Here is a 14,130-nt window from a genome sequence, read left to right as displayed (position 1 = left end):
TCTCTAGGCTTCCCCGACTTCACAGTTTATCAGCCCTTCCTTCTCCATCTCCGTTAGTAGGCACTATCTCCTGCACCCCACCTCTGAATGTTAAAGTGTATGAGGGCTTTGTCTTGGCTGTTTTCCCTTCCTTTCCCAGGTGATTTCATCCAATCCCACAGCTTTAAATGCATATAGACCGTGATAACTCCCAACCCTATATTTCTAGGTCAGCGCAATGGATACATTCCTCAAATTTAATACAACCTAAAGAGAATCTGATTTCCTCCTTACCTTTCCAATCTGCTCCTCCTTGGCTTAGTAAATGGTATCACCATCCATTCAATTGCTCAGACCAAGAAGCTAAATTTCATCCTCACTACTTAACCTTTTCCTCACTCATCTCATGCATTCTATTAGCCTGTCCTACTGGCTCTGTCATCACCGTCACTTCTGCTACAATCTTAATCTGAATCAGCATTCATCTTACATCACAACTACTTCAGTAGCCTTCTGGCTACCTACCATTATTCCTCTATTGCTTAGCTTCAGAGCTTGCTCAACATAGCCAGAGTGATCTTTTAAAAATAACATAAATCTGATCTCATCATTTACCTCGGTAAAAACCAAATAGCTTCCTACTGAATTAGAATGAAACCTGAACTATCTAAGATGGCACTTTCAACACTTTGTAAGATATACCTTCGGCCAGACGTGGTGGCTCATGCCTGTAACAGCACTTTGGGAGGCTGAGGCAGGCAGATCACGAGGTCAGGAGTTCAAGACCAGACTGGCCAACATGGTGAAACCCGTCTCTACTAAAGACACAAAAAATTAGCCGGGCGTGGTGGTGTGTGCCTGTAATCCCAGTTACTGGGGAGGCTGAGGCAGAAGAGTTGCTTGAATCCAGGAGGTGGAGGTCGCAGTGAGCCGAGACCATGCCATTGCATCCCAGCCTGGGCAACAGGGCAAGACTCCATCTCAAAAAAAAAAAAAAAAAAGATATACCCTCACCTACTTCTCAAACCTTAGCTCCTACCATTTTTCCTCTTGTTCACTACACTCCAGCCACACTAGCCTTTCTGTCCCTTAAAATGGCCAAGCTCATTATGCTATCAAAGTCTTTGTCTGGAATGACCGCCCAAATCTTTGCCACATTCATATTATTCATGCTTTGGAGCAAATGTAACTTGCTCAGAGAAGCTTTCCCTAACTACCCCTAGTCATCCCAACATATTCTGTCCATTACTCTAATTATTTCATGTTTCCCTTCATGCTTACTCCTTCGGAGGTATCTGCATGCCAGTGTTACAAGGCAGGCACTATGTTTCACTTGATCTTTTAACAATCCAATTTGCCTTTAAATTCAGCCAAACCCACTGCAGCTACTCCACGAGTCTGCTGAAATCATCACCTGAGGCACTGGGCCACAGTACACCTCACTTGATATCATACAGGATGCATGTAATTATGACCTTCCAGGTTCCCTGCGAGTGAGCATTTTTCTGGACTGATAATGCAGGATATCTGTCTTTCAGTGTTTTCAGCTCATGATGACACTGAGCAGATTCACCAATAGAAGACAAAAACTTTGCTTGGTAATAAATCTCCAAACAGGGAATATCCAGCGTGGGAGGGCCTTAGGCAGGAAGCCCAAAGTATTTAAGGAGGTCCCGGTACTTACCCACATTGTTATATAACGCATAATAGTAAATGAATAGATTTGGCTAGGTCCTAAGGTTTTTTCAGGTTGACTCCTAGCCCAGCACCTGAACGTGGATTACTATTAAATCCAGAGCAGTTGTTTTCAACCCTGCCTGTATATTACAATCATTTGGGAAGCTTAAAAATTAAAAACAGAAGCAAACAACAAATGATACCTGGACCCCAACCTAAATGAATTAAATCACAATTTCTTTGGGTAAGGCTTGGCCATTGGTGGTTTTATTTTGTTTGTTTTCTTTTAACTTTCTATTAAGCAGCCAGGGTTGAGAATCAGGAATCTGGAGCAGTGTTCTCAAACTTTAGACTATACTAACATCACCTGGAGGTGATAAAAACTTATTACTGGGGCCAGACATGGTGGCTCATGCCTGTAATCCTAGCATTTTGGGAGGCCGAGGCGGGCAGATCACCAGAGGTCAGGAGTTCAAGACCAGCCTGGCCAACATGGTAAAACCCCATCTCTACTAAAAATACAAAAATTAGCTGGGCATGGTGGCGGGTGCCTGTAGTCCCAGCTACTTGAGAGGCTGAGGCAAGATAATCGCCTGAACCCAGGAGGCGAAGGTTGCAGAGAGCCGAGTTCATGCCACCGCACTCCAGCCTGGGCGACGAGAGCGAGACTCTGTCTCAAAAAAAAAAAAAACCAAAAAACAGAAAACAAAAAACGAAAAACAAAACCACACAACTGATTACTGGGCTCCACACCTAGAGTTTCTAATTTGGTAGATCTGGAGTAAGCCCAGAGAATTCGTATTTTTTAATAACTTTCCAGGTGATGCTGTTGCTAGTCTGAAGACCATACTTTTCAGAAGCAACAATCCAGGGCTGCCAGCTATGTGTCATTTTTTAATAACCAAGTAAAGTAGAAACTGCTGGAATAAATCTGTTTTTAAGAAATGTTATGAATACATAATAGTTATACATTGGAACGAATCTTGAAAGAGGCTAGTTTTGTGTACCAATAATGACATGACTCATTTTCTCATCATCTTCCTGCTCTTCCTTTTCCCCTGGGCATACACAGTCTTTGGGGGAGTCTTATGATTACAACAGAATTATGGCAAAACTTCGCTAAGGTGAAGCAGTCCTCATCTTATTTGACACAGCTGATTACTCCTTTCTCCCTGAAATACTCTCTTCACTTGACTTTGTGTGTTTATATGGGTTCAGAGTGGCAACCTTTTAAGCTCTGGTAGGAATTACTGGAAACCTACTTGTAGTCTACTTAATGCTTCTAGATACATGTTCATCATTTCCCAAACCTGGCTTATCTTCAAAATAGTTTGAAGAGCTTTTCACCAGTTTCTAGCCTTTTGCTCAAACGCACGAAGTCAGAATCTTCTAGGGTTGGAGCCCAGGAATCTATTTTTTAAAAAGTGCCTCAGATTATTCTGTTTGGGAAACACATTGCCCCCACCATGCCTAGAATTCTTAACACAAGCCGTTTGAGAAATGGGCACAAACCCTCTCCTCAAACCTGATACCAGAATTTTCTTAAGCACTGTGCAATATGTAGAAGTAGTGCTTCAAAAAGTATTAGAAAACATATTTAATAAAATGTCCCTGTGCTTAACTAGAATTAGATGGACTTAACATTTATTTATAGACCATGTAACAATTATATTTGGTAAGATTTCATTTTATGTGTTGCAATATCAAAATATTTATGGTTTTTTAAATATTGCATAACTTAAGGGATAAAATTAAGAGATGTTTTCCAGGAAAAGTAGGAATTAACTAGCATAATAGTTGAAATTATAATAAATGTGTATTAAGTATATATTCTTTAGGGATAAGCCACACTATTAGATTTACATTTAATTATTTTCCTTTATTATTTTATAATGTCTTATGTGCAAATATGCAGACAGTCAATAAAACATGTTTTGGATATACATTAAGGAAAAGCAAGAGCAAACCAAACCCAAAATTAGTAGAAAGAAATAAGATCAGGGCAGAAATAAATGAAATTGACGTTTTAAAAAACCAATACAAAATTTCAATGAAACACAAAGTTGTTTTTTTAAAAAAGTTAAACAAGATTGACAAACCTTTAGCCAGATTAAGAAAAAAAAAAAGAAGATACAAATAAAATTGGAAATGAAAAAGGAGACATTACAACTGATACTGCAGAAATTCAAAGGATCATTAGTGGCTACTATGACCAACTCTATGCCACTAAATTTGAAAATCTAGAAGAAATGAACAAATTCCTAGACATATACAACCTACCAAGATTGAACCAGGAAGAAATCCAAAACCTGAACAGACCAATAACAAATAACAAGATCAAAGCCAAAATAAAAATTCCAAATCAAAACTACAATGGGATATCATCTCATCCCAGTTAAAATGACTTATATCCAAAAGACAGGCAGTAACAAATGCTGGAAAGGATGTGGAGAATGTAAATTCGTACAACCACTACGGAGAACAGTTTGGAGGTTCCTCGAAAAACTAAAAACAGTGCTACCAATATGATCCAGCAATCTCACTGCAGGGCACATACCCAGAAGAAAGGAAATCAGGATATCAAGGAGATATCTACACTCCAATGTTTGTTGCAGCACTGTTCACAATAGCTAAGATTCGGAAGCAACCTAAGAGTCTATCAACAGATGAATAGATAAAGAAAACGTGGTATATATACACAGTGGAGTAGTAGTCAGCCATAAAAAAATGAGATCCTGTCATTGCAACATCATGGATGGGACTGGAGATTGTTAAGTGAAATAAGCCAGGCAAAGAAAGACAAATATCGCATCTTCCCACATATTTGTGGGATCTAAAAATCAAAACAACTGAACTAATGGACATAGAGAGTAGAAGGATGGTTACCAGAAGCTGGAAAGGGAAGTGGAGGACTCAGGGGGAAGTGGGGATGGTTAACGGGTACAAAAAAAAGAGTTAGAATGAATAAGATCATTTGATAGCACAACAGGGTGACTATAGTCAGTAATAATTTAATTGTACATTTTAGAATAACTAAAAGGTTGCAACTGGATTCTTTGTAATACAAAGGATAAAGCCTTGAGGGGAAGGATACCCAATTCTTGATGTGATTATTTCACACTGCTTGCCTGTATCAAAACATCTCATGTACCCCATAAATAGATACACTCACTGTGTACCCACAAAAATTTAAAATAAAAAAATTTAATAAAATAAAACAGAGCTGTTGATCTTTCCTTCTGTCCAAAATATAAAACTTGCTCTTCCAACACTGTTTCCCAATTAGTAGCCAGCAACTCCATTCTTCCAATTGTTCTGACCAAAAATTCTGTGATCATCACTGACCTTTCTTTTCTCTCACAATTTATATGTGATCCATTAGTAAATCATGCTACCTCTATCTTCGAAATACATACAAATTTGCTCTTTTCTCACTACTTTCACTGTTACCACCCCAGTCCAAGCCACCAATACTTCCTGACTGGATTACTGCAACAGTCTCCTAAGTGGTCTCCCTGCTTCCATCCTGCCCCTCCCTCTCTTCAGTCTGTTCTCAACATAGGAGCCAGAGTGACTCTGTTAAACCGTAAGCCAAATTATATCACTATTTTGATTAAATAGTTCCAATAACTTCCATTCTCAGATGGGAAAGTGAAAATCCTCTCAATAGCCTATAAAATCTGTCCCCACCACCATAGCTCATCAGACCTCATTTCTTACTACTTTCCTTCAAGTTCACTCTGCTTCAGCCACACTAACATTCTTACTATTCCTCAAAAATACTGGCATTCTGCTTCAGGGCATTTGCATTTGATAGTCCCTTTACTTAACATGTCCTTTCCTCAGATATCCACATAGCACATTACCTCACCTCCTAGTCTCTACTTAAGTGTCACCTTTACAGTGAGGTCTTCCTGGCCACCCTATCTAAATACCTATCTAAACTCTTCCCAATAGTTTCTATCGCATTTTCTCACCTTGTTTTCCTTAGCCCTTACAAACTATACATATATACATGCATATATAAAAATTTACACACATATATAAAATTTACCTTCTTTATTCTGTGTCTCCCCACCCAGTAGATAAAAGCTCCATAAGGGTGGGCAATTTTATCTGTTTGGTTCACTGCCAAATCTCTAGTGATAAGAATAGTCTTTGGCAAATAATAGGTGTTCAGTAAATATTTGCTGAAAGAACAAGTAAACCAAGAAATAGATACGTCCCAAATGCCACTTAAGAAAGGGTCTTAAGAAGGTGTGAGTAACCAACTGATAAGGTTTGGCTCTGTGTCCCCACCCAAATCTCATCTCGAATTGTACTCCCATAATTCCCATGTGTTGTGGTAGGGACCCAGTGGGAGATAATTTGAATCATGGGGGCAGTTTCCCCCACACTGTTCTCATGGTAGTGAGTAAGTCTCACGAGATCTGATGGTTTCATCAGGGGTTTCCACTTTTGCATCTTCCTCATTTTCTCTTGCTGCCGCCATGTAAGAACTGCCTTTCACTTCCCACCATGATTCTGAGGCCTCCCCAGCCATGTGGAACTGTCAGTCCAATTAAACCTCTTTTTCTTCCCAGTCTCGGGTATCTCTTTATCAGCAGCGTGAAAACGGACTAATGAACCAACTATGCCAAATCATGATGAAAAATCAAATAAGATGAGAATTGATAACCACTGGATTTGGCAATGCAGAGGTCACTGGTAACCTAAACAAGAACTGCTATGGTGAAACAGAACAAAGCCAAGAGTAAATGGGAGAAAAGGAACTGAAGACAGTATAAGCAAATTTTTCAAATATTCTCTCATAACACAAAACCACTGCACACAATGTTACCTCTTCCCAGAATGCTATACCTTCTTTCATTTCTTCTGATGACCTTTTCTCCCTATTGTCCTCAAAGACTTAGCTTAGGTATTATATTCTATAAGAAACATCATTGTGAACTTTTTATATCCCCATGTACATACCATATCACAGGTACATTAGTGCTATTCCTAGTACACATATTCTCATTGAGTATCTGATTGTGTCTAAACTCTGAGTATCTTAAGGCAGGGATTCTTGCACAAAACAGAAGCTCAACAAATATTTCTTGGATGAGAAAACTTTGAAATAAAAGTTCTTAATAGCTTCTAATAGTTTATTATTCCACATGTTTTCCTTAATGTATATCCAAAACATGTTTTATTGATTGTCTGCATATTTGCACATAAGACATTATAAAATAATAAAGGAAAATAATTAAATGTAAATCTAATAATCTGGCTTATCCCTAAAGAATATATACTTAATACACATCTATTACAATTTCAACTATTATTCTAGTTAATTCCTACTTTTCCTGGAAAACATCTCTTAATTTTATCCCTTGAATTATGCAATATCTAAAAAACCATAAATATTTTGATATTGCAACACATAAAATGAAATCTTACCAAATATAATTGTTACATGGTCTATAAATAAATGTTAAGTCCATCTAATTCTAGTTACTTAAGCACAGGGACATTTTATTAAATATGTTTTCTAATACTTTTTGAAGCACTACTTCTACATATTGCACAGTGCTTAAGAAAATTCTGGTATCAGGTTTGAGGAGAGGGTTTGTGCCCATTTCTCAAATGGCTTGTGTTAAGAATTCTAGGCATGGTGGGGGCAATGTGTTTCCCAAACAGAATAATCTGAGGCACTTTTTAAAAAATAGATTCCTGGGCTCCAACCCTAGAAGATTCTGACTTCGTGCGTTTGAGCAAAAGGCTAGAAACTGGTGAAAAGCTCTTCAAACTATTTTGAAGATAAGCCAGGTTTGGGAAATGATGAACATGTATCTAGAAGCATTAAGTAGACTACAAGTAGGTTTCCAGTAATTCCTACCAGAGCTTAAAAGGTTGCCACTCTGAACCCATATAAACACACAAACAAATCTATCTACCATGCAAATGTCATTCTGAATCACTTTTCCAATTACAATTTTGACTTGTGTTGAATAAATTAAGTTTCTATACCATAAATACTCAGCTGTCAAAAACCACTTTTACTAAATTACAATAAGGCTTGGTCAGTATTTTTTCTTAAGAACACGATTTACCACAAATAAAGAAAATAGCTTCTACACCTTTCATTTTGTCTTTTAAAAAAGCCATACATAGAAGCAATGAACAGTTATTATTTTAATCTGCAACCATATAGTGTGGTATACTTTTCAAAATATTTCAGATGCATCGTTATTTGGGCTCATCACCAACTCGTGAGACCCTTTCACTGTTAAAAAAAAAAAAAAAAGTACTCTAAATTCTATACCTACATAATACATAAACAATGGGCCCTGACTCCCATAAGGAAAGCAGAGTCAAATAACAAAATGCCCCAAGTTAATTATATTCCATCAATGGTCTTCACTGGTACAGATGATTTGTAAACTGTCAATAATATCCTTAAGAACAATCTAGCAAAAATTTGCTTATGGGAAGTACCTAGAATAATAAATTTGAAAAGATATTGCACTCTGGCTGCACACGGTGGCTCACACCTGTAATCCCAACACTTTGGGAGGTGGAAGTGGGAGGATCACTTGGGCCCAGGAGTCCAGCACCAGCCTGGGCAACATACAGAGACCCCATCTCTACCGAAAAAAAAAAAAAAACAGCCCAGCATCATGGCCCACATCTGTGGTCTCAGCCACTTGGGAGGCTGAGGTGGGATGATCACTTGAGCCCAAGATTTCAAAGCTACAGTGAGCAGTGATTGCACCATTGCACTATAGCCTGTGTGACGCAGAGCAAGAGCCTGTCTCAGTTTAAAAAAAAAAAAAAAAAAAGCTATCGCATTCTTTTAACAACTGGCAAAAGTTTCAAAATACAGACGAAGGTCTAGATATACATCTTACGCTGAAACTGGTAGTAGCTTATTTTATAACTTACTCTTAAATCTAGACTAGAGATTTTTATATAGATTTTATAGATTTATAGATTTTATATTGATAAAATAACTAGAGAATTTTATCAATATAACTTGAGAAAAAGAACAAAAAAGTGACCCCAAAAGCCCTACATTATTTCTGACATTGAAACTAATTGCTATATAAATCAGTTACTGAGATAAACATAACTAAAAGATAAATGACTAGAGAAGTATACACAAGTAGATGGCAAAAAGAAGATGGAGAACTACAAGCAGCACTGAGAAAATGATGAAATGTCATGTGGCACCACCACTGGCAATCCTAGGTGATAATAAAATGGTCAAAGAACCAGTAAGCAAATGATACACTAGTCATGATTCAGCCTTTACCACCAACATTGCACTCACATTTTCAAAACCTGAGGACAATGATCTGCTCATTCTGGAACAGTTCTATCCTCAGACTAAGTAATATTTGACCAGTAAGTTTTACATAAGTTTCAGGCAAAGGTGGAAACAAAACAGATGATGAAAACAGCACTGACTTTTTATTACTAAAGCTAAGGTTACAGCAACATTGGTTTTCACTATGCATCACATTTGTGAACATTACATTTTCTGCTGTGGCATAATTTAAAAATTACTAGAGTTGTTTCTATACTCACAAGTCAAACACTGAATTGAAAAAATATTCAGAGGTTTTAATATTTGCTCAATATATTTCACAAACATGAATGATCTGTCATTAGTATTTGAAATAAAATGTCCAGAGCCCTTTCACTGATTCCTAAATTATATTCTCAGTATCATATTAAATTTGTGCCACCAATTTCTATTTCAAGATGCTGTATGATTCAGATTTTACTACCTCATTGAAACTTTTCAGGAAACTTATTTTCATTGTTATACATTAAAGATGTGTCATTTGGATAAAATCATAAGCATGTATTCAACTACGAGAAATTCGAGTATGTTTGTTGTTTTGTATGAGTTGTGCAACTATGCCAAAAGAAAGTCAAAGCACTACCTTCCTTAGTTTACTGAAACACAATTATGAAATTTAAGTGGTGTGACATATAATACAGCTTCTAATTACTGCTAGAATAACAAGATGTAATTTACCTCACCAAATAAATCACATCTAGTTTCCGAAGACCTTAGTGCTATACTGCTCTCATAACCCCCAAGGAGTAAAAACAATACAAGTGTACCACGAGAAGACCTCAAAATCCTTCACATTTACTCCACCAGCTGAATTCAACCTAACAGACTAAACTATCTGGAGCAGGGCTTCAGTTAAGGCTGCTCCAATTAGGTAAAGCTACTATGCCTGGTACTTTGGGAGACCTAACATACGGAAAAGAAGAGAGACTTGAAAGGATTAGGGAAAAAGACAAGACACTAGGGTAAACTTTACTCTTGGGATAAATAAGAAGATAGATAATTACTACGGGTTTAGTTTAGTTTTGTTTTTCCATCAGAAATTTGGGCATTATAATAGGTCTGTAACCCTAATCACCACTATACAGAGTCCCAGCTTGAGAAAAACGAAATGACTTATCAGTTACCTTTTCAAAGTAATACATTAAATACAATCTGAAAAAGCACTCTGGTGTCCAAAAAAAAAAAAAAAAAAAAAAAACCAACTGAATACATAGCACCACCTCATTCCTTATTCTGCAATCTCAATTTTGTCTTTTCTTATCTTTACTCCATCTTGCCCTACCTTTTTCCTAGGCATCCTTTCCCTGTTATATATTATAGATGTACAGAGACGCAAAACAGAAGAACAACTTTATTTGTGGAATTTAAGTACCAGGGCTTCTTGCCTACAAGACTTCAAACCAAGATACCGTATTTGAAATGCCCAATTTAAATCCTGTACAACATACATGAGGGAATAACATTTTGTAACCAAACCCAAATCATAGAATCTTTGATAAAACCCCAAGAGCACCACACAAACACATTCTCAATTGCTTTTAATATATTTTCCTCTGTAAAGGACAAAAAATGCTGTGCTTGAGGCAATAATCAGTGGCCTAGAATGATTTCTGAAGCTCTTGACTTTACCATAAAAGTTGTACTAAGACACTGATTGAAAATTACATTTCAAATATACCGCTCACTAAGGAAATGTCAACAAGCACTGGGACCAACTTTGAGTTACTGTCCAAGGAAGACTAAAAATAGCCCCCCATCGCGATTTAAGAAAATACAAAAGTAGCTTATTTAGGAGTATTTTAATGAAGATGAAAAGAACTGGAAATCAGTGAAGTTATTTTCAGCAGCCTCTTCAGATAAGACCTACCTTAAATTGCCTTCAGGTGTGCACATTTTAACATCCAATGAATTGCCTGGAGGTTGCCCGGGGTTTCTGCTGATAATAGCAGGCGGCGAAACCTGAACTAATAATTACGGCCAGGAGGTGAGAGCCCTTCAGGACGCCACCCTGGGCGCGCTCCCCGGGAGCAGCCCACGGCTTGCTGTGCTTCCATCAGTCCTTTATTAGGTAAAGGATTTCCTCCCACCCCGGGTGCTTTAAGAATGCGTTTAATAAGAAATTTCTTACAGGATCTAACGGAATAAGGTGCCACCAAAATAACCTTTCCGCAGTTTTCGTAATTTTAATGGAGTGGGAAAGGGGACAAAGCCGTCAACCCAGGTGCCCGGTGGATCCGCGGACCTGATCTTCCTGCACGGATCCGAGAGAGAGTCCCTAGACGAGGAAGAGGGGAAAGGCGTTTGCAGGGTGTTAACTGGTGGACTCGGGACCAGAGAGACAGCTGCGGATTCCCCTCAGGGTGATGCTCCGTGCAGGAGCGGTCACGGCGTCCAGAGGGACCCGCGGGTGCAAACTCCGGGAGCGGCTCGCAGGGTGACGGCGACGGCCCCCGCTCCCCGGTACCTGATGATGTCGTCGCTGTGGCCCCGGTAGAACTTCTGCCTGTGCTCCCGCGGGCTGTACACCACGCCGACCCCCGCCACGAAGTATACGATCTCCTTGGCCGCAGTGTAGTAGAGGTTGTTGCGGCACTGGTGGCCCCGGTAGCCGTACACCCACTCGAGCCGCAGGTGGCAGCTCGGGGCGCTCCGGGCCGCCATGTCGGGGCGCCCACCCCGCCGCTCCCACTCGGGCCCGCCGCGGCGGCGGCGGGAGGCGGCGGCGGCCCGGCAACGAAAGCCCTCCCGCTGGCGGCCGGGACTTCCCGCCTGCCGCGTCCTCTAAGCCGCGCCCGTCAGGTGCATCTCGTTTCGGGGGCCGCCGCCGCCGCCGCCTCAGCCCACAGGCGGGAGGAAAACCCTCGCCTCGCGGAACATGCTGAGGGCCGCGAGCGCCGCCGGCTGTCAAATGGATGCCCCGAGCCCTTCGCCCGCCTCGGCTGGCCTCGTCTCCTCAGCCCGTAGCGCCTGGGCCGAAAGCGAGGGCCCGCCTCCAGCTTCTCAGCCGCCGCCCGCGCACGCAGCTCCCAGCCCCGGTCACCTGCGGCGCTCGCGCCCCGCCGCGGCCTGGTAGCCACAGCCTGGCGGACCCGCGCCGCGCACCTCGGAACCGAGCGAGCCGAGCCGAGCCGAGCGGCGGGCGCGCGGCCTTGCGTGGCCCCGCCCCCTCTCGCGCTCACTCCGCCCCTCCCGGAGCAGAGAAGAGGCTGGAGCTCGCGGGGCCACGGTCCGGTTGCGGAGTCGCTGGGACCGCGTCTCTGCACGCGCGCGGGCCGCTGAGCCCTCCCTCGTTGAGCTGCTCAAGCCCAGGCGGACCCTCGGCCACCCCCGGCTCCCGCTGCTTTGCATCCTCAACCGGGAAGCACCTGCCGGTTCCCCACGGTCCCTGCACCCAGTGTAGGCCACGTTTATGCCTGGGAAAATCCACACCGGGATGCTAAATTCTCTTTTTTACGCTTGATACCTTGTGTGTATTGCTGCCTCATAGTGCTCTCGGACCTAGACATTGGAATGACGCCGAGCTTCCTAAGTGTGCTTTTAAGTTATTATTTTTGGAAACAGAGCCTTGCTCTGTCGCCCAGGCTGGAGTGGAGTGGCGCAGTCTCGGCTCACTGCAGCCTCCAACTTCTGGGCTCCAGCGATCCTCCCGCCTCAGTCTCCGGAGTAGTAAGGAGTACAGTTGTGTACCACTATGCCCGGCAAATGTTTTGTTTTGTTTTTAAGTTTATTTTTTAGAGGCGGGGGTCTTGCCGTTTTGCCCAGGCTGGTCTCCAACTCCTGACCTTCAGCAGTTCTTCTGCCTCAGGCCTCCCAAAGCGCTGGATTACGGGCCGGAGCCACTGCGCCTGGTCCTAAGTGTATGTTTTCTTGAGTGACCGCAAAGCTGAAGGTAGACTTTAGATCGTAAATTGACATGTGAGATCTGATTTCCGAATAGCAAAAAAAAAAAAAATTGTACTTAGTTTTTTTTTTTTAAATGACTGTTTGGGACATCACCAACAGTTACTCTTAACTAAATAACTTCAACTGTGATCCTGTAGAAAAATTCTGTAATAAAAGTATTGGGAGCAATCAATTCCTGACTATGTCATTTCCCCTCCTACTCAGTTGTGTCCTCTTCTCACAGGAATATGAACAAGATTTATCAATACCTATAAAAATAATTGGAAATCCACAATTTAAAAGGTGTTAAGTTCAAGATAGCCACAGATTTACAACAAAAAAATACGAATTCAGGATATACCAGTATGAACCCTTATTGTCTAAAAATTACTGTTTTATTTCCATAGGAAATACCAAGACAGAAATCTGACAAAAGCTAAAATAAACTACCATTGTTTCAAGAAATATGACTCCAAAAGGGGTTGACTCCTGTGTGGTACAGATATATTGGAATAGATGTTATCCAATGTCTACTTCCTCAAAGATGCCAATTACTAACTTGAGACAGGATTACCGTTTTGGCTTTGATTATGACTTCTAATCTACACGCAGTTTACATGCAGGAAATAAAGGCCATCTGAAAGGAATTTACATAAATGTAATGAAAAGTAAACTCTGAAAGAGTTTCCATTCTGGGCAGAATCTGAAAAAGAGGAATGCAGGATAGCTTTCTGGTAGCTGCTGCAAAGAAACGAAATCAGGCCTGAGAAGTGGCTCTGAGGCCCATGTAGGGTACCCTGGGCAAAAGCACACACGGTTTCTCTTTGTCACCAGGAAGGCGTTTTTTATTTTTTAATAAGAATATGTTCTAATTCACTAGTGAGTTCCTTGAAATCCCTAGGAGAAAAAGAAAAATTGTTGATTATTTAAATTCAAGCAGTGAACTTAGAAAAGATTAAATATTTTGTTGCTATATATTTGTGATATATTAATTACTGGTTACATGTAAATTTTATGAGATAAGGAGATGGAAGAATATACTTTTTTCTGTGTTTCAGATTTTTCAGCACAATATCTTATGGATCCCACGATATACACTTAAGTACTCAGATTAATAAGAGATTTAAGTAATTTATTTTCCCATTATCATATTTTCCATTACGATTTTAATGACCCAAGGGTAGAGTGCGAAGCAAAAACATTCTTAATTAAACCATCCTCAACTGGCGACTCAAGACCAA

At 40.5% G+C, this 14,130-nt stretch overlaps 1 protein-coding gene across 4 annotated transcripts in view; it reads right to left on the bottom strand.

The window, feature by feature from the left end:
• The window catches only part of EML5 (EMAP like 5), a 179,606-nt gene extending 167,478 nt beyond the window's left edge, over window positions 1-12,128 (bottom strand). For 3 of the 4 annotated variants that reach the window (XR_009210359.1, XR_009210360.1, XM_032134724.2), the window contains exon 1: window positions 11,472-12,099. Coding sequence is in view for 2 of the 4 variants with exons in the window: in XM_032134724.2 (XP_031990615.1) it covers window positions 11,472-11,668 (197 nt within the window). In the remaining 2 variants the exon portion in view is untranslated. Of the gene's footprint in view, window positions 1-11,471 lie in introns of all 4 variants that reach the window. The other variant, XM_032134723.2, reaches the window with a different exon arrangement.
• Between the last annotated feature and the right edge of the window lie 2,002 nt (window positions 12,129-14,130).

The sequence above is a fragment of the Hylobates moloch genome, unplaced genomic scaffold, assembly GCF_009828535.3.
Source record: "Hylobates moloch isolate HMO894 unplaced genomic scaffold, HMol_V3 SCAFFOLD_16, whole genome shotgun sequence".
In the NCBI taxonomy this organism is placed as follows: domain Eukaryota; kingdom Metazoa; phylum Chordata; class Mammalia; order Primates; family Hylobatidae; genus Hylobates; species Hylobates moloch.
This window is presented reverse-complemented; position numbering and strand designations above follow the sequence as displayed.